Source organism: Rhinoderma darwinii, chromosome 4 (assembly GCF_050947455.1).
Source record: "Rhinoderma darwinii isolate aRhiDar2 chromosome 4, aRhiDar2.hap1, whole genome shotgun sequence".
NCBI classification, from domain to species: domain Eukaryota; kingdom Metazoa; phylum Chordata; class Amphibia; order Anura; family Rhinodermatidae; genus Rhinoderma; species Rhinoderma darwinii.
The window spans coordinates 197,638,417-197,658,322 of NC_134690.1; the positions used below are offsets into that span (position 1 = coordinate 197,638,417).

At 47.3% G+C, this 19,906-nt stretch overlaps 1 protein-coding gene across 1 annotated transcript in view; it reads right to left on the reverse strand.

The window, feature by feature from the left end:
* IMPG1 (interphotoreceptor matrix proteoglycan 1) overlaps positions 1 to 19,906 on the reverse strand; it is a 286,271-nt gene that overhangs the window by 22,620 nt on the left and 243,745 nt on the right. Inside the window, exon 15 of the mRNA XM_075863690.1 lies at positions 219 to 429. Within this exon, the coding sequence (XP_075719805.1) occupies positions 219 to 429 (211 nt within the window). The remainder of the gene's footprint in view (positions 1 to 218; positions 430 to 19,906) is intronic.

Sequence of the window (19,906 nt, forward strand, 5' to 3'; positions counted from 1 at the left end):
CTCTAGTGTCTTTGTTTGTCTGATATAGGGAAATTGTTAGACAGGGACAGATGTGAATGGTGATCTCTGGAGAGCGCTGCAGAATATGTTGGCGCCATATAAGTAACACAAAGTGAATTAACTAGAAATAAATAATGCAAGCACACACATCTGTATACACACATTACAGTATACTGCAATACTATGGAATATTCCTGAACCCATCAAAGTGGTTTTACCTGCAAACAGCCCCTTTTCCGTCTTCAATTTTACATTCTTCACCCTCCGAGCAATAAATGGGATCCAGCTCACAAATGCTTTGGCATGGTAGTCCTCCGTTACTTATGAAGCCAGGCTTACATACACAGGATGCTTCTTTTGAATAGGAATTTACTGAGCATTCTGAAAACTCATCACATGCCATGAACTTGCATAGGTCAGCCTGGTCAGCTGGAAAGACACATGAAACTGAATTAATACAAAGGAATGAATTTCTCTCATAATATATGACTCGGTTATGTGACATTCTTTCATAGACAACTATAGTTTTTCTTTACATGTTGAATTATTATATTACAGGAATGTGAAAGACTTTGTATGTGCTTTACACTATGTAAACATTATACATTGTAAAAAAAAATCTCTGCACCATGCTGGTTACACATTTATACAGATTATCAAATGGTATAGTTAAAGGGAATCTATCAGCAGAGACCTAGAAACTGCTGACAGCGCTATATACAGAATGGGGAGAGCAGTGGTACTCGACCTGTGGTGATGGTCATGCAGGTTGCATAAATGAGAAATCTCCATTTTAATGTACCTGGCACCATTATTGCAAATGCCCCCTCTGCTCTAAATGACAGCTTCAGCGGTCTCCTTATGGACGTTAAAGCCGTCACTCAGAGCAGAGGGGAGGAATTGGCAGCATTCAGTGAAGAGAGCCCGGAGCACTGTAGGGGCCACCTCTGTAGCACTTGTGGTTGCGGTGTCAGGGACAATAAAAGGTTGATTTATTGGTCATGCAACTTGTCATCAATGTGTGATTGGTGAGAGTCCGACCTCCATTATCCCCACAGATCAGCAGAACAAAGGGGATGTGGCACTCCAGTGAGTACTGCAGCCCTTTTAATGTTTATGCAGGCGCATGGACTCATGCATATGAACGCCTGCGCCTGCTACTACAGCTCTACCCCATCCGTTCCAACGGCAGCTCAGACCCTTTGTTCTGCTGAACAGCGGGTATCCTAGGGATTAAATCTGATCACACATTCCTGGCCTATCCTAAGGATAAGAAAAACCCTTTTTAGGAATGATATATAAAAATGTTAAAATATGTGGTCATGGAAATTATAAATAAATGTATTTAATAATTATACAATTTACAACACTTTCAGGATATCTTCAAAGTTGTTTTGGCTCTACTTAAATTTGCTTATAGAAAGGAAATTCTGCATGCATAGTCAAGCAGTAATATTTATGTATGATTATTTAATATGATTTTAAAAGAATATTTGGAATTATAGTAATGTTATGAGCAAGCATAATAAAAAAATGCTATTAAGCGCCCAATTTGCCAGAAGAAACAAGGTACAGAGACAAGCTCTATTACAATAATAAATTGAATTGGGATTTTCAAACTTGTTTCTAAAAAAAAGATCATCAAACAAATCTGATAGAAATAATGAAGAAACCACTTTAATATCTTAAAGCTGCTGGAGGTGTTCATGTATTTTGGCATATTTGTGTTTCTCTGCTATAGCGGCTCAGTGATTATATTTCATGTTAAATTAAAATCGAACTTAATTTGTACTTTGTTTTGTTTTCTTATGTTTAGTCCGTGTAGCTAAACATAAAATATGCTGCACTGTTGTCATTACTTTATTTGGTCATCATAAGCATTATCTCTTAGATATCTCTGATACATACATGTCTTCTCACTCCATTGTCAAATTAATTTTATAATACAAACATTTTCAAAAAACAAAAAGCAAACTCAATAAATCCACATTTCTATACTAGTAAATATTAAATTTCTTTACACAAATGTTCAGTTTGCATCAGTTTGGTTATCTTCACAGTTTGAACAGAAAACAGTTCATCTTTAAAGGCTATGTAAACCTTTGAAAGTGATTTTTTTAAATAAAAAAATAAAAATCACTTTTGAAGGTGTACATAGCTTTTAAAGATGCCATCTTGTGAAAAAGGACTAATGGTGGTTTTGTGGATCACTCTAATATGATCTTCCAACCTCCATCCATAAGATTTCTTCTGGACTTAGGACTAAGGATGTTAAAAAGAGGCCCCTAATATGGCCATGTGTTTTTTTTTTTAGATGGCTTAGGAATGTTGAGAAACTTATCCCTATTGCAAGTGCTCCCTACTCAAACATATAACATTAAAGTACTATGATCATACGCTGTACTGCCTATTAAAAAACACAGCATGGGCACCGTGGGAGTACCACCTAGAGACATGGCATGTAACCCTTGGGTACACATACAACAGGCTAAAAACATAAGGAGTAGGGGAAATGACAGATGAGCTATGCACCTGTTTTAGCGGGTCTACAGTTCTGGCCAAAGGTTTTGAGACTGACACAAATTTTGGTTTTCACAAAGTTTGCTGCTTCAGTGTTTTTAGATCTTTTAGTCAGATGTGTTTATGGTATACTGAAGTATAGTTATAAGCTTTTCATCTGTTTTTCAACTTTTACTGACAAATACATCAAGTTTATGCAAAAACTCAATATTTACAGTGTTGACCCTTCTTTTTTTCAAGATTTCTGCAATTCGCCCTGGCATGCTGGACCAAACCCTGACTGATGGCAACCCATTCTTGGCTAATCAGTGCTTGGAGTTGATCACAATTTCTGTCTTTTTATTTGTCCACCTGCTTTTTGAGGATTGACCACAGGTTCTCAATGGGATTGAGATTTCCTGACCATAGACCCAAAATTTCAATGTTTTGTTCACCGAGACACTTTTGCCTTGTGACATGGTGCTCCATCATGCTGGAAAAAGCATTGTTCATCGCTAAATTGCTCCTGGATCATTGGGATAAGTTGCTCTTGGAGGACGGAGGATGTTTAGATACCATGCTTTGTTTATGGAAGTGTTCTTAAGCAAAATTGTGAGTGAGCCCACTCCCTTGGATGAAAAGCAACCCCACATATGAAAGGTCTCAGGATGCTTTACTGTTGGCCTGACACAGGTCTCATGGTAGCGCTCACCTTTTCTTCTCCGGACAATCAATCATTCAGATGTCCGAAACATCAGAGAAAATTACCCCAGTCCTCTGCAGTCCAAACCCTATACTTCCTGCAGAATGTCAGTCTGTCCTTGATGTTTTACTTGGAGAGAAGTGGCTTCTTTGCTGCCCTTCTTGACACCAGGCCAGTCTCCAAAAGCCTTTGCCACACGTTGCGTTCAGATGCACTGACACCTGCCTGCTGCTATTCCTAAACAAGCTCTGTACTAGTGTTGAATCGATCCTGTAGCTGAATCTTCTTTATGAGATGGTTCTAGCATTTGCTGGACTTTCTTGGGTGCCCTGAAGCATTCTTCACAGCAATTGAACCTTTCTCCTTGAAGTTCTTGATGATCCGATAAATGGTTGATTTAGATGCAATCTTACAAGCAGCAATGTCCTTGCCTGTAAATCCATTTTGATGCAAACCAATGATGACTGCATGTGTTTCCTTGGAGGTAAAGATGGTCAACAGAAGAAGACAATGATTTCAAGCACCATACCCCTTTTAACCCCTTAAAAGACGAAGGACGGATATACCCGTCCTCTGCAGCTGCTAGTTCGCGCAGGAGCCCTTATACGGCTATGTCAACGGAATAAAAAAAAAGTTACGACTCTTGGAATGCGACCGTGAGAAAACAAAAAATAATCCTTGGTCATTAACGTGCAAAATGGCCTGGTCATTAAGGAGTTAAAGCAAACCGTCTGCTCTTATAATTCAATCAGAATGACAGAGTGATATCAGCTGCCTTGTCCTCATTAACACTTTCTCCTGAGCTAACCAGAAGATCACTGAAATTATGTTAGAGGTCATTTTGTGGCAGGGCTGAAATGCAGTGGAAATGGGGTTTTTGTGATTAAGTTAATTTTCATGGCAATGAATGACTTTGCAAATAATTGCATTTCCTATGATCACTCTTCATAACAATCTAGAGTTAATGCAAATTGCCACTATAAAAGCTGAAGCAGCAAACTTTGTGAAAACCAAAATTTGTGTCAGTCTCAAAACTTTTGGCCAAGACTGTAGGTCAGGATGGATTTCAAGACTATGGATGTCAATAAGAGTTATTCTATTCACTAAGAGCAAGCAGAGCTGTAGATGATGAGTAATTGAAAAAAGTATATTCGAAACATCCAGGATGTTTTCATAATTCACTGTTGAAGATCTTTTTACATAAACCCCCTCTACCCATATAACCTGTAATAGATAAACAGCTATTTCTAATATTTGAAGTGTTTTTGCAACTTTGTGCACATTTTTCTATTTTCTGAATATATCATAGAGAAATGTCAGACGATAGAATCAGAGATTTAGTAAATGGTGGGATTTCCGCATCCAGACTATTAGACCCATATCCATAACTGTGCTATTGGGTTTTTCATGTACTTGACCTATGGATTAGAGCTGCCCCATATAAATATATAATTTTCTTTTCTGCAGCAGATAAAATGAAAACCTAAGCTGGCTTGTGATAAAAAAACAGCGGTGAATTAGGCGCGATTGGCCAACAATCTCATTGGTCGTTGGGGTACAGTAGGGAAGCCCCTAAACAAATAAGATTGTTGGCAGAGGGATCAGGTATGTTGGATTTCAACATGCTCAATCTTTTGTTCCCGCGAAGGATAATTCACTGCCAGATGGCCCAATTAAAATATTATTCACACTCAGTTAGGCCAAGCATGAATGTTTATGGTGGAGTTGTGAGAAATAGCTGTTGCTGACCGCTATCTCAAGTGTTTGGTTGACTTTAGTTTGGTCCCACAAGTAACTTGAAGGAAACATACAGTATAAATGCACTTAGTTTTACCTCTTACAACATATACCATCAGCTAGACTGTGTTACCTTTTTACACCTTATAGCATATATCATCTTCTAGGCTGCATAACCTCTCTACCTCTTATAACATATACCATCTTCTAGGCTGTTGTAAAGGATCTGCCAGGCACAGCTTCGGGGTTAACTTCCATAATTAATCAGTCAGCACCTGAATCTACATCCCTGAGACTGACTCCAGCTTCCACCACTTAGGCTGGCAGGCTTAGGAGTGGGAGAGCCTATCGCAACCTGGCCAGACTCAGCTAGCTCCCGCCCTCGGTCTATTTAAGCCTGCCCTTCCTGTCCCTCGGTGCTTGTGATTCTTTTCGTGTGGTTTCCTGGCCCAGCTACAGCTCCTTCTATTTTGATCCTGCTCCATACAGACCCTGGCTTACTGACTACTCTTCTGCTCTTCGTTTGGTACCTCGCACACTCCTGGCTTGACTCGGCTCGTTCACCACTCTGGTTGCTCACGGTGTTGCCGTGGGCAACTGCCCCTTTCCCTTGCTTGTATTCCCTTGTATGTTTGTCGTGTTTGTCGTGCACTTACTGAGCGCAGGGACCGCCGCCCAGTTGTACCCCGTCGCCTAGGGCGGGTCGTTGCAAGTAGGCAGGGACAGAGTGGCGGGTAGACTAGGGCTCACTTGTCCGTTTCCCTACCCCCCGTCATTACATAATCACAAGCCCATACCTAGTCTACCCTGGTCCCTGACACCACTATGGACCCCCGTGAGACCCTGGCTCAGCAAATGCAGGGTCTCTCCCTACAGGTCCAGGCCCTGGCTCAGAGGGTCAACCAGCCTGATGCTACCTTGGTAGTTCCCCTCACCTCACCTCTTGAACCCCACCTCAAGTTGCCCGACCGGTTCTCAGGGGACTGGAGGGCTTTTCTCTCCTTTCGGGAGAGTTGTAGGCTTTACTTTCGTTTAAAGCCTCATTCCTCAGGTTCTGAGAGCCAGCGGGTGGGTATAATTATGTCCCGGCTCCAGGAAGGGCACCAAGAGTGGGCCTTCTCCTTGGCTCCTGATGCCCCTGAACTTTCCTCCGTTGATTGTTTCTTTTCTGCTCTCGGACTTATTTATGACGAGACTGACAGGACTGCCTTTGCCGAGAGTCAGCTGGTGACCTTACGTCAGGGTAAGAGACCTGTTGAGGAGTATTGTTCTGACTTTAGGAAGTGGTGCGTAGCTTCTCGGTGGAATGACCCTGCCTTAAGGTGCCAGTTTAGGTTGGGTCTGTCGAATGCCCTGAAAGACCTGCTAGTTAGCTATCCCTCTTCTGACTCCCTAGACCAGGTTATGGCTTTAGCGGTACGACTTGACCGACGTCTCAGGGAACGACAACGTGAACGTTTATGTGTTTTCTCCTCCGACTCCCCCATGATGCCTCCCGAAGTTCCGTTGCTTCGTTCCTCCCCAAAAGACTCAGAGATACCTATGCAACTCGGGGCCTCCGTGTCCCCCCAACAACGTAGAGAATTCCGCAGGAAGAATGGTCTCTGCTTCTACTGTGGGGATGACAAGCATCAAGTGAACAACTGTCCTAAGCGTAAGAATGCAGCCAGAGAACTTCCGCGCCTAAGTGATCATCGGGGAGGTCACTTGGGCGCACAGGTATTTCCCGTAAATAGGAAACGTACTAAGATCATGCTTCCCTTTCAGGTCTCTTTTGGTGGTAGGTCTGCTATCGGCAGTGCCTTCGTGGATTCAGGGTCCTCTACTAATATCATGTCTGTGGAATTTGCTATGTCTCTTGCTATGCCTCTGATTGATTTGCCTAAACCTGTCCCGGTAGTGGGTATCGACTCCACTCCTCTTGCTAATGGTTATTTTACACAGCATACCCCTGTGTTTGAACTCCTTGTTGGCTCCATGCATTTGGAGCAGTGCTCTGTACTGTTGATGCAGGGATTATCGTACGATTTGGTTCTAGGCCTTCCCTGGTTGCAGTTGCATAATCCCACGTTTGACTGGAATACTGGGGAGCTAACCAAATGGGGTAATGAATGTTTTACGTCATGTTTTTCTGTTAATTCTATTTCTCCCCCTGAGGAGGCGAACACGCTACCCGAGTTTGTTCATGACTTCGCTGATGTTTTCTCTAAGGAGGCCTCCGAAGTGTTACCTCCTCATAGAGAATACGATTGCGCTATCGAATTGGTACCAGGAGCTAAGCTTCCTAAGGGTAGGATATTTAATCTTTCTTGTCCCGAACGTGAAGCCATGAGAGAGTATATCCAGGAATGCCTGGCCAAGGGTTACATTCGTCCCTCTACTTCTCCGGTAGGTGCTGGCTTCTTCTTCGTAGGGAAGAAGGATGGTGGTCTTAGGCCATGCATTGACTACCGTAGCCTGAATAAGGTCACGGTAAGGAACCAGTATCCCCTTGCTTTGATTCCTGATCTCTTCAATCAGGTTCAGGGGGCCCAATGGTTCTCTAAGTTGGATCTACGGGGGGCGTATAACCTTATCCGCATCAAAGAGGGGGATGAGTGGAAGACTGCGTTTAACACGCCCGAAGGCCATTTCGAATACCTCGTCATGCCCTTTGGGTTGTGTAATGCCCCTGCGGTCTTCCAGAATTTCATAAATGAGATTTTGAGAAATTACCTGGGGATATTTCTTGTAGTGTACCTTGATGACATACTGGTGTTTTCCAAGGACTGGTCCTCCCACATTGAGCATGTCAGGAAGGTGCTCCAGGTCCTTCGGGAAAACAAACTGTTTGCCAAAACCGAAAAATGTGTGTTTGGGGTACAGGAAATACCATTTTTGGGTCAAATCCTCACTCCTCATGAATTCCGCATGGACCCCGCCAAGGTTCAGGCTGTGGCGGAATGGGTCCAACCTGCCTCCCTGAAGGTGTTACAGTGTTTTTTGGGGTTCGCTAATTATTACAGGAGATTTATTGCTAACTTCTCGGTCATCGCTAAGCCTCTTACGGACCTCACTCGCAAAGGAGCTGATCTCCTCCACTGGCCTCCTGAGGCTGTCCAGGCTTTTGAGGTCCTTAAGAAGTGCTTTATCTCGGCCCCGGTGCTGGTTCAGCCCAACCAAATGGAGCCATTTATCGTGGAAGTTGACGCATCTGAGGTGGGAGTGGGGGCTGTCTTGTACCAGGTCCCTCACCCATCTCCGCCCCTGTGCCTACTTCTCCAGGAAGTCTTCGCCAACTGAGAGTAACTATGATATTGGCAACCGCAAACTCTTAGCCATTAAATGGGCATTTGAAGAGTGGCGCCACTTCCTGGAGGGGGCTAGGCACCAGGTAACGGTCCTTACCGACCACAAGAATCTGGTTTTCCTAGAATCTGCCCGGAGGCTAAACCCGAGACAAGCTCGATGGGCGTTATTTTTTACCAGATTCAATTTTTTGGTTACCTATAGGGCTGGGTCTAAAAATATTAAGGCTGATGCACTGTCGCGTAGCTTCATGGCCAGCCCTCCTTCGGAGGAAGATCCTGCTTGTATTTTGCCTCCAGGTATAATCATTTCCTCGATCGATTCTGATTTAGTCTCTGAAATTGCTGCTGATCAAGGTTCAGCTCCCGGGAACCTTCCTGAGAACAAGCTGTTTGTTCCCCTGCAATTCCGGCTAAGGGTACTATCTGGTCATCAAAAAAAATTATGTGTGTATATGAGACAGCATAGCATATTTATAGCACAACGACCCTATCAACTATAGATAGGATTAGATACATTGGCTCAGCAGACAGTATCACACATGATAGGATTAGATATAGGGCCCAGCAGATAGTATCCCACATGATAGGATTAGATACAGTGGCTCAGCAGACAGTATCACACATGATAGGATTAGATACAGTGGCTCAGCAGACAGTATCACACATGATAGGATTAGATACAGTGGCTAAGCAGACAGTATCACACATGATAGGATTAGATACAGTGGCTCAGAAGACAGTATCACACATGATAGGATTAGATAGAGTGGCTCAGCAGACAGTATCACACATGATAGGATTAGATACAGTGGCTCAGCAGACAGTATCACACATGATTGGATTAGATATAGGGCCCAGCAGACAGTATCACACATGATCGGATTAGATACAGGACTCAGCTCGCTGACATTGCGGCTCCAGCGCTGGACCCTGGAAAGGTAAGAATAATAATTTTTCTTCTTTATGTGTTACTGATTATTCTTGTGTGTTTGTGTTTTTTTACAGGTTCGGTTGTTGGACTTCGGATACGAGGACGACTTCAATGACAGCGTTTTATTCTCAATAAAATGGTTAATGGGGGTTGTGTTTTTTTATTTCAATAAAATATTTTTTCTATGTGCTTGTATCTTTTTAAACTTTATTATCACCGCCTTAGTAATGGCCGCTGGCTGATTGACAACCTCCATTACTAAGGTGGGGCTTAATTTTAGCCGGTGCAAAGGCCAACACTAACCCCCATTATTACCCCGGTACCCACCGCCACCAGGGGTACTGGGAAGAGCCGGGTATGAACCAGTACCCGACCATCTGTACTGACGGTCAGGCACCGGGGTGGCCGCAGGCTGGTAGTATTAGGCTGGGGAAGGCCAAAAACAGTGGCACTTACCACCCTGGTAATGCTGCCTGCTGCTGCTGTGTTGTATCTGGCTGGTTATGAAAATTGGGGGGGGACACCACATCGTTCTTTCCAATTATTTCTATTTTATTTTTTTTAAATGACGTGGGGTCCCCCCCATTTTCCATAACCAGACAGATAAAATAAAGCAGCAGCAGCCTAGCATCACCAGGGTGGGAAGGGCCACTGTTTTTGGCCTTTTCCCTCCTGATAATACCAGCCTGCGGCCGCACCAGTGGCCGACCATCACTACAGATGGTCAAGTACTGGATGGTACACGGCTATTTCCAGCACCCCTGGTGGCGGTGGGTACCGGGGTAATAAAGGGGGTTAGTGTTAGCCTCTGCACCGGCTAACGCTAAGCCCCGCCTTAGCAATGGATGCTGTCAATTAGCCAGCGGCGATTACTAAGGCGGTAGTAATATAGTTTAAAAAAAAACACAAAGACATAGAAAAAATATTTTATTGAAATAAAAAAAAAACCACACAACCCTCATTAACCATTTTATTGATAATAAAAAAAAAGCCGTCATCGAAGTAGTCCTGGAATCCGACGTAGTCCAACGACCGAAACTGTAAGAAAACACACAAAAAAAATGATTAGTAACACATGTGTTAGGCTTAGATACAGGGCCCACGTGTGATACTGTCTGTGGGACCCTGTATCTAAGCCTACCACAAGGTAGGCTTAGATACAGAGTCCAGCAGACAGTAATCTTATACAGTATAAGATTACTGTGTGCTGGGGCCCTGTATCTAAACCTACAGTGTGGTAGGCTTAAATACAGGGCCCATCAGACAGGATCACACATGGGCCATGTATCTAAGCCTACCATGTGATTTGCTTAGATACAGGGCCCAGCAGACAGGATCACACAATCTGTGATCCTGTCTCATGGGCCCTCTAAGCCTGCTACATCGTAGGCTTAAAGAGGTTGTCCAGTCCCTAAACATTGATGGCCTATCCTCAGGATAGGCCATCAATAGCTGATGTGTCGGGGGCCGTCTCCTGGGACCCGCCAATCAGCTGTTTTGAAGGGGCTGCAGCACTCGTACGAGAGCTGCTTCCCCTTCATTTCACTACTCGCTCACACTCTGAATCGCCGACACCGATTCACAGTGTGACCGGAATTAAGTGACCGGAATGAAGGGGAGGCAGCTCTCGTACGAGTGCTGCGGCCCCTTCAAAACAGCTGATTGGCGGGTCCCGGGAGTCGGACCCCGCCAATCAGCTTTAGCAGTCAGGGATACTAATCTTACCTTCCTCTTCAGCCGAAGTGGAAGTTCTGTCCTCTCGATGTTGTGCGCGGCGCATAGCGCTGTGACGTCATGCGCTGCGCACAGCGCTTGACGTCAGGACCTCCGCTGTGATCCGGAACCAGGAAGGTAAGTACAGTCTGTTACTATAGTAACAAGGGCCCGCGGCCCGAGTTACTATAGTAACTTTTTATTGATGTGGCGCGGGGGGCCGTGGGCCCCCTGGCTTCGGGGCCCGGTCTCAATTGCGACCGCTGTGACCCCTATAGCTACGCCACTGCTTGTAGGCTGTATTACTGCTTTACCTCTTACAACATGTAACGTCTATGGCCGCGGCGCGTCGTTCTGACGTGAGTTCCCTGAAGCATCTTCCTCCTGTGAGAGGCCGGCACTCACTTCCTGGATCTGAGACTGTTTTCCGCAGGGCGCGCGCGCTCGCGCGTGCACGACCTTAAAGGGCCAGAGCGCGCACAATTGCAGGAAATCTGAAATCAAGTCCAGAGTGCTGCTGGACTATAAAAAGGGCTCTGCCCTATTCATCAGTGCCTGAGCGTTGTTGTGTACCTAAAGTTTGTCTTGCAAATGGTCTCCTAGTGTTTTCCAGTTCCCAGTGTTACCCGTTCCTGCTGCCTGTACCCTGTATCCTGTGCTACTGTACTACTGTGCTACCGTGCCTCTGTGCCGTCTAGAGTCGAAGTCAAGTTGTGTCTTCCGCTGCATCTACTTTGTCACACCCCGCCGGGTGTCCGCCTACTGCCGGAGCCTTATCTTCAGCCTGAGTCACCGCTACTGTCTGCATGGCCTCAGGTACCCTTTCTGGACTATAGACTTTGTACTCTACCTGTTTGGCTAGCTGCTATCCCGCTATGCGGTATGGCCCAGTGGGTCCACACCCCGCGCCGTGACAGTACGCTCAGGCCATGGACCCCGCTGGTCAATTCAAGGGCATGTCACCCTCCCAAGTCATGCAGGCGGACCTGCAGGATCTGCGAGCACGACAGGATCAGCTTCTTGTGGCAGTAGACTCGATGGCACAGCAGCTAGGGGCGCTAGCTACTTCCTTCTCTGCTCCTATTCAAGCTCCTCCGATCGACCCTCCTGCTACACCATCTTGCAGCTCCGGTTCGGATCCGCGGTCCTCGCTGCCATTGCCTCCTCGGTTCCATGGTGACGCAAGTATATGCAGGGGTTTTCTGAACCAGTGCCCTATCTACTTCACTCTGCACGCCCAAGCATTTCCTTCGGATTGAGCCAGGATCGCCTTCATTATGTCTCTACTTGCCGGCAAGGCCCTGGCGTGGGCGAACCCATGGGAACGACAGGGACCCGAGACCCGAGACTTCCAGGGGTTCGAGCGGTTATTCCGTACTGTATTCGAGGAGCCTGGACGAGTCTCGTCAGCAGCCACTGCTATCTTTAACCTTTGCCAGGAGGACGCCTCCGTGGGCGAATACACCATCCAGTTACAGACCCTGGCAGGAGAACTATCCTGGAACAATAAGGCCTTTGTAGCATCCTTCTGGCATGGCATATCGCCCGTGATCAAGGATGAACTTGCTGCTCGAGATCTACCACCTGCCTTGGACGACCTGATTCTACTTGCTACTCGATTGGACATAAGGCTCAGAGAGAGATCTCAAGAAGTTCGACAGGAGAGACGGCTTCCTAGACTGGCGCCCAAATTCCAGCAACCGCTCTTGCCTTCTTCTACTGCTCCACCCAAGTTTCCGATGCAGGTGGATAGGCTTAAACTGTCCGTTCAAGAGAAACAGCGCAGGCGCACCTCTGGACTCAGTTTATATTGTGGCCTTGCTAGCCATATCGTGCGTCTGTGTCCCCAGAAGTAAAAAAAACCCCAACGCCTAGGATTGGTTTGAGAGACAACCCTAGGCAATACTGCATTTAATAGAGAACTCTCCTCCAAACTGTTCATTCATGTGAACATCGTCGCTGGCAAGAGGCCCCAGCCGGTCTCTGCCTACCTGGACTCTGGCTCTGCAGCCAATTTCATCTGCCAAGACCTTATGGATCTTCGTCAGTTGCCCACTGTTCTGCTGGAAAGGCCATTGATCGTTGCCTTGTTTGATGGACTGCCTTTGCCTGACCCAGTTTTGTCTGTGACCAAGCCGTTAAGACTCCAAGTGGGAGTTCTTCACTCTGAACTCATCTCCCTGTTTGTCCTGCCGAAGGCCGTCAACCCCACGCTGCTGGGTTTGCCTTGGCACCATCTACATGCCCCAGTACTGGATTGGAACTCTGGAGAGGTTCCCAAGTCCCAAGTGTCTCGACATCTGTCTGGTACATATCCATCCGCCTCAGTCTCCTTCGCATCAGTCATTGGCACGGTTGCCTCCTTGTTACTCTCTGTTCTCAGATGTCTTCAACGAGAAGGAAGCAGAGACATTGCCACCACATCGAGCATATGATTGCCCTATCGTGTTGGTTCCTGATTCGTCCCCTCCTCGCGGTAGAGTATACCCTCTCTCCTTGCCTGAGCCCCAGTCTATGTCAGCCTACATTAAGGAGAATCTGGAGAGGGGCTTCATACGTAAATCCTCATCAAAGCCGGGTTTTTCTTTGTCAAGAAGAAGGATGGATCCCTCTGACCCAGCATTGACTACCGGGACCTCAACCAGATCACGGTGAAGAACAGGTACCCATTGCCTTTGATTTCAGAACTGTTTGATCGCAGACGGGGGCAATTTTTTTTTATAAACTAGTCCTGTGGGGGGCCTACAATTTAATCCGGATTTGTCAGGGTGACGACTGGAAGACTGCATTTAATACACGTGATGGACACTACGAATATCTGGTCAAGCCCTTCGGCCTGTGTAATGCCCGGCGGTGTTTCAAGAATTTGTGAATGACATTTTTCGTGATCTCCTCTATGTCTGTGTTGTGGTGTATCTTGATGACATTTAGATTTTTTCCCCAGATCTTGTAACTCATCAGAGTCATGTACGCCTGGTGTTGCTTCGATTAAGGGAGAATCATCTTTATGCCAAGCTGGAGAAGTGCGTGTTTGAAAAGAAGTCCCTACCCTTCCTGGGCTATATCATCTCCGATCAGGGTCTCAAAATGGACCCTGAGAAGGTAAAGGGTGTCCTGGAATGGCCATGCCCCAAAGGCTTAAGGGCGATACAACGCTTCCTGGGATTCGCCAACTTCTACCGGCTGTTCATTCCCAACTTCTCTTCATTTACAGCCCCCATCTCTACCCTTACTAAAAAGGGCATAAATGCCAAGGTGTGGACTCCAGAAGCAGAAGCCGCATTTAAAACCTTAAAAAAGGCCTTCACGTCAGCCTCTATTCTTCATCACCCTGATGTATCCCTACAGTTTTCATTAGAGGTGGACGCTTCCTCTGTTGGTGCCGGTGCACTTTTGTTCCAGAGAGGTTCGAAAGGCAAGACAGTGGTATGTGGCTACTATTCTAAGCTGTTTTCTCCCACAGAGCGCAACTACTCGATTGGGGATCGGGAGACACTGGCCATCAAGCTGGCCCTACAGGAGTTGAGACATCTACTGGAAGGCGCAGCTCATCCTATCCTGGTCTTCATGGACCACAAGAACCTGACCTATCTACAGACGACTCAATGGCTGAATCCTCGTCAAGCCAGGTGGTCGTTGTTCTTTGCTCGGTTCCGGTTCGTACTCCACTACCGACCTGCCGACAAGAATGTGAGGGCTGATGCCTTGTCTAGGTCATTTGAAACAGAGGATACTATGGAGTCCCCACAAAATAATATTGATACTTCTTGCATCTTCTCTGTTAACCCTCTGCAAGTTAGTGACATTCCTCCGGGAAGGACTATTGTACGTCTAGCAGACAGAGGAAGAATCCTTCGCTGGGGTCACAGTTACAAGCTGGCAGGTCACGCGGGTGCCCGTAAGACCCGAGACCTAATTGCCCATCAGTTCTGGTGGCCCATGCTGCCCAAAGAGGTCATGGACTTTGTCTCCTCCTCTACAGTATGCGCAGCAAACAAAGTGGCCCACTCCAGACCAGCCGGTCTGCTCCAACCACTGCCTGTGCCCGATGCCCCCTGGCAGCATGTTGCTATGGACTTTGTCACAGATCTGCCTCTCACTGCAGGATGCAGTGTGATCTGGATGGTGGTGGATTGATTTTTTAAAATGGTTCATTTTGTTCCCCTGACTGGCCTGCCTTCTGCTGCTCGACTGGCTGACCTCTTAGTTCAACACATCTTCCGTCTGCACGGCTTGCCACCGCATATTGTCTCGGATCGAGGGGTCCAGTTCACCTCGAAGTTCTGGAGAACACTCTGCGGTCTCCTCGGTGTAAAGTTGGACTTCTCCTCAGCCTATCATACCCAGTCCAATGGTCAAGTCGAGAGGGTTAACCAGATTATGGAGAACTATCTGCGGCACTTTGTCTCCAGGTGGCATGATGACTGGGTGCAGCTGCTCCCGTGGGCTGAGTTTTCCTATAAGGCTGGGTTCACACGAGCACATTAACGTCCGTAAAGGACGGACGTATTTCGGCCGGAAGTCCCGGACCGAACTCAGTGCAGGGAGCCGGGCTCCTAGCATCATAGTTATGTACGATGCTAGGAGTCCCTGCCTCTCTGCAGGACAACTGTCCCGTACTGTAATCATGTTTTCAGTACGGGACAGTAGTTCCACGGAGAGGCAGGGACTCCTAGCATCGTACATAACTATGATGCTAGGAGCCCGGCTCCCTGCACTGAGTTCGGTCCAGGACTTCCGGATGAAATACGTTCGTCCATTACGGACATTAATGTGCTCGTGTGAACCCAGCCTTATAACCATACTAGTGAGTCCACCACCTCCAGTCCGTTCTTCATCGTCTACGGCCAACATCCTCGAATACCTCTTCCTGTCTCTACTATGTCCCAGGTGCCTGCAGCTGACTCTACCTTCAGGGACTTTCTGCAGATATGGCAACAGACCCGATCTTCTATTCTGCTGGGGGTAGACCTCATGAAGAGAAAGGCAGACACTAGAAGACGAGAGCCTCCTAAGTTTCTTCCAGGTACAATTGCCTGGCTGTCTTCCAGGAATATCCGGCTGAGGGTGCCGTCCTGAAATTTTGCTCCCAGGTTCTACGGACCCTTTGAGATCCTGCTACAGATTAACCCTGTGTCTTACAAGCTTCAGCTGCCTCCTACCCTCAAGATCCCTAACTCCTTCCTTGTCTCCCTGCTGAAGCCCGTGGTCCTGAACCGCTACTCCAGGACTCCTAGTTCCGCAGTGGCTCCTGGCCGCTCCTCTGGGACTTTCGATGTAAGGGAGATACTGGCCACCAAGAAAGTGGGAGGAAGGACATTTTATTTGGTGGATTGGAGGGGATTCGGTCCAGAAGAGAGGTCTTGGGAGCCAGAGAAGAACATCGATGCCCCTGTCCTTGTGAAGAAGTTTCTCTCCCGCTCTGGTCCCAAGAAGAGGGGGCGTAAGAGGGAGGGAAACTGTAACGTGTATGGCCATGGCCCGTCGGTCTGACTTACCCTCCGACTACCGCGGCCATGGACACGTGAGTTCCCTGCAGCGTCTTCCTTCTGTGAGACGCTGGCACTCACTTCGTGGATCTGAGACTGTCTCCCGCAGGGCGCGCGCGCCTGCACAGCCTTGAAGGGCCAGTGCGTGCACAATTGAAGGAAATCTGCAATCAAGTCCAGAGTGCTGCTGGACTATATAAAGGCTCTGCCCCCTAAACAGTGCCTGAGCGTTGTTGTGTACCTAAAGTTTGTCTTGCAAATGGTCTCCTAGTGTTTTCCAGTTTCCAGTGTTACCCGTTCCTGCTACCTGTACCCTGTATCCTGTGCTACCGTGCCTCGGTGCCATCTAGAGTCTAAGTCAAATTGTGTCTTCCGCTGCATCTACTGTGTCACACCCCGCCGGGTGTCCGTCTACCGCCAGAGCCTTATCTTCAGCCTGAATCACCGCTACTGTCTACATAGCCTCAGGTACCCTTTCTGAACTATAGACTTTGTACTGTACCTGTTTGGCCAATGGCTATCCCGCTACGCGGTACGGCCCAGTGGGTCCACACCCCACGCCGTGACACAACATCATATCATCTTCTAGGCTGCATTACCTCTTTACCTCTTATAGTATATATAGTCTTCTAGGCTGTATTGACTCTCTACCTCTTACAACATATACTATCTTCTAGGCTGTATTATCTCCTTACCTCTTACAACATATTCCATCTTCTAGGCTGTATTACCGCTTTACCTCTTACAACATATGCCATCTTCTAGGCTGTATTACCTCTTTACCTCTTACAACATATGCCATCTTCTAGGCTGTATTACCGCTTTATCTCTTACAACATATACCATCTTCTAGGCCAGGGGTCTCAAACATGCGGCCCCTGGGGCTGTCATCTGCGGCCCGCGGGACACAGAGCCGCTAGTATCGGCTCTGCTCCGAGACTCTGGAATTCCCTGAAATCGCTGTCCACATATGAACAGCGATGTCTGGGGCTTCCCCAGAGCCGGAGTCCCGAGCAGAGCGCTGGTGTCGGCTCTGCTCCGGGACTCTGTGGAATTCCCTGACATCACTGCCCATATATGGACAGTGTGTCAGGGTCTTGCCCAGAGCGGAGCAGAGCGCTGGTGTCGGCTCTGTTCCTGGACTCTGTGGAATTCCCTGACATCGCTGCCCATACATGGACAGTGTGTCAGGGTCTTGCCCAGAGCGGAGCAGATCGCTGGTGTCGGCTCTGCTCCTGGACTCTGTGGAATTCCCTGACATCGCTGTCCACATATGAACAGCGATGTCTGGGGCTTCCCCAGGGCCGGAGTCCCGAGCTGAGCGCTGGTGTCGGCTCTGCTCCGGGACTCTGTGGAATTCCCTGACATCGCTGCCCATATATGGACAGTGTGTCAGGGTCTTGCCCAGAGCAGAGCAGAGCGCTGGTGTTGGCTCTGCTCCTGGACTCTGTGGAATTCCCTGACATCGCTGTCCACATATGAACAGCGATGTCTGGGGCTTCCTCAGAGCCGGAGTCCCGAGCAGAGCGCTGGTGTCGGCTCTGCTCCGGGACTCTGTGGAATTCCCTGACATCGCTGCCCATATATGGACAGTGTGTCAGGGTCTTGCCCAGAGCGGAGCAGAGCGCTGGTGTCGGCTCTGCAACTGGACTCTGTGGAATTCCCTGACTGACATCGCTGTCCACATATGAACAGCGATGTCTGGGGCTTCCCCAGAGCCGGAGTCCCGAGCAGAGCGCTGGTGTCGGCTCTGCTCCGGGATCTGTGGAATTCCCTGACATCGCTGCCCATATATGGACAGTGTGTCAGGGTCTTCCCCAGAGCAGGAGTCCCAGTGATGTCAGGAGCACAGCTGGAGTCCCAGGAAGAGCCTACTAGCGCTCTGCCTGGGACTCCAGCTCTGGGCAAGCCCCTGACATCACTGGGGCAGCCTCTACAGAGGGCACTGGGGCAGCCTCTACAGAGGGCACTGGGGCAGCCTCTACAGAGGGGACTGGGGCAGCGTCTACAGAGGGCACTAGGGCAGCCTCTACAGAGGGCACTGGGGCAGCCTCTACAGAGGGCACTTTGGCAGCCTCTACAGAGGGCACTGTGGCAGCCTCTACAGAGGGCACTGTGGCAGCCTCTACAGAGGGCACTGTGGCAGCCTCTACAGAGGGCACTGTGGCAGCCTCTACAGAGGGCACTGTGGCGTTATCTACAAGTGGGTGTGTGACAGTATCTGAAGAGGACACTGCCATTATCTAGGGGTGTGTTGCATTATCTACAGAGGGCACTGTGGCCTTATCTACAGAGGACACTGTGGCCTTATCTACAGCGAGCACTGTGGCCTTATCTACAGAGGGCACTGTGGCCTTATCTACAGAGGGCACTGTGGCCTTATCTAGGGGTGTGTTGCATTATCCACAGAGGGCACTGCGGCAGCATCCACAGAGGGCACTGCGGCAGCATCCACAGAGGGCACTGCGGCACTATCTAAAAAGGGGCTGCCCAATCTTGACATGTGTACTAACTGAGCCGCCGGACTGCATTTAGCGACACTTAAACTGGAAAGCTGAATTGTTGAAATAAGCACGTGGAGAAATATCTCAAATTTTAAACCTAGCGCTATTATTATAGTAATGTAGTATTATTATTCTAGTAATATAGTGTTATAGTAGTTCAAATAACTAATTGATTAACAATAATTTTGTATTGTATCAAATTTGAAAGTAATGCGGCCCGTCAACTTCCCATTTTTTCTATATGCGGCCCACTTACCCGGCCGAGTTTGAGACCCCTGTTCTAGGCTGTATTACCGTTTTACCTCTTACAACATATGCCATCTTCTAGGCTGTATTACCGCTTTACCTCTTACAACATATACCATCTTCTAGGCTGTATTACCACTGTACCTCTTACAGCATATACAGCCTTTTAGGCTTTATTACTTCTTTACATCTTAAAGCATATACCATCTTCTAGGCTGCATTATCTCTTTACCTCTTACAGCATATTCCATCTTCTAGGCTGCATTACCTCTTACAACATATACCACCTTCTAGGCTGCGTTACCTCTTTACCACTTTCAGTATATACAATCTTCTAGGCTGCATTACCTCTCTACCTCTGACAGCATATACAGACTTTTAGGCTTTATTACTTCATTACATCTTACAGCATACACAATCTTCTAGGCTACATTACCTCTTACAACATATACCATATTTTAGGCTGCGTTACATCTTTACCTCTTATAGTATATATAGTCTTCTAGGCTGTATTACCTCTTACAACATATTCCATCTTCTAGGCTGTATTATCTCTTTACCTCTTACAATATATACCATCTTCTAGGCTGTATTACCTCTTACAACATATTCCATCTTCTAGGCTGTATTATCTCTTTACCTCTTACAATATATACCATCTTCTAGGCTGTATTACCTCTCTACCTCTTACAATATATACCATCTTCTAAGCTGTATTACCTCTCTACCTCTTACAATATATACCATCTTCTAGGCTGCATTACCTCTTACAACATATACCATCTTCTAGGCTG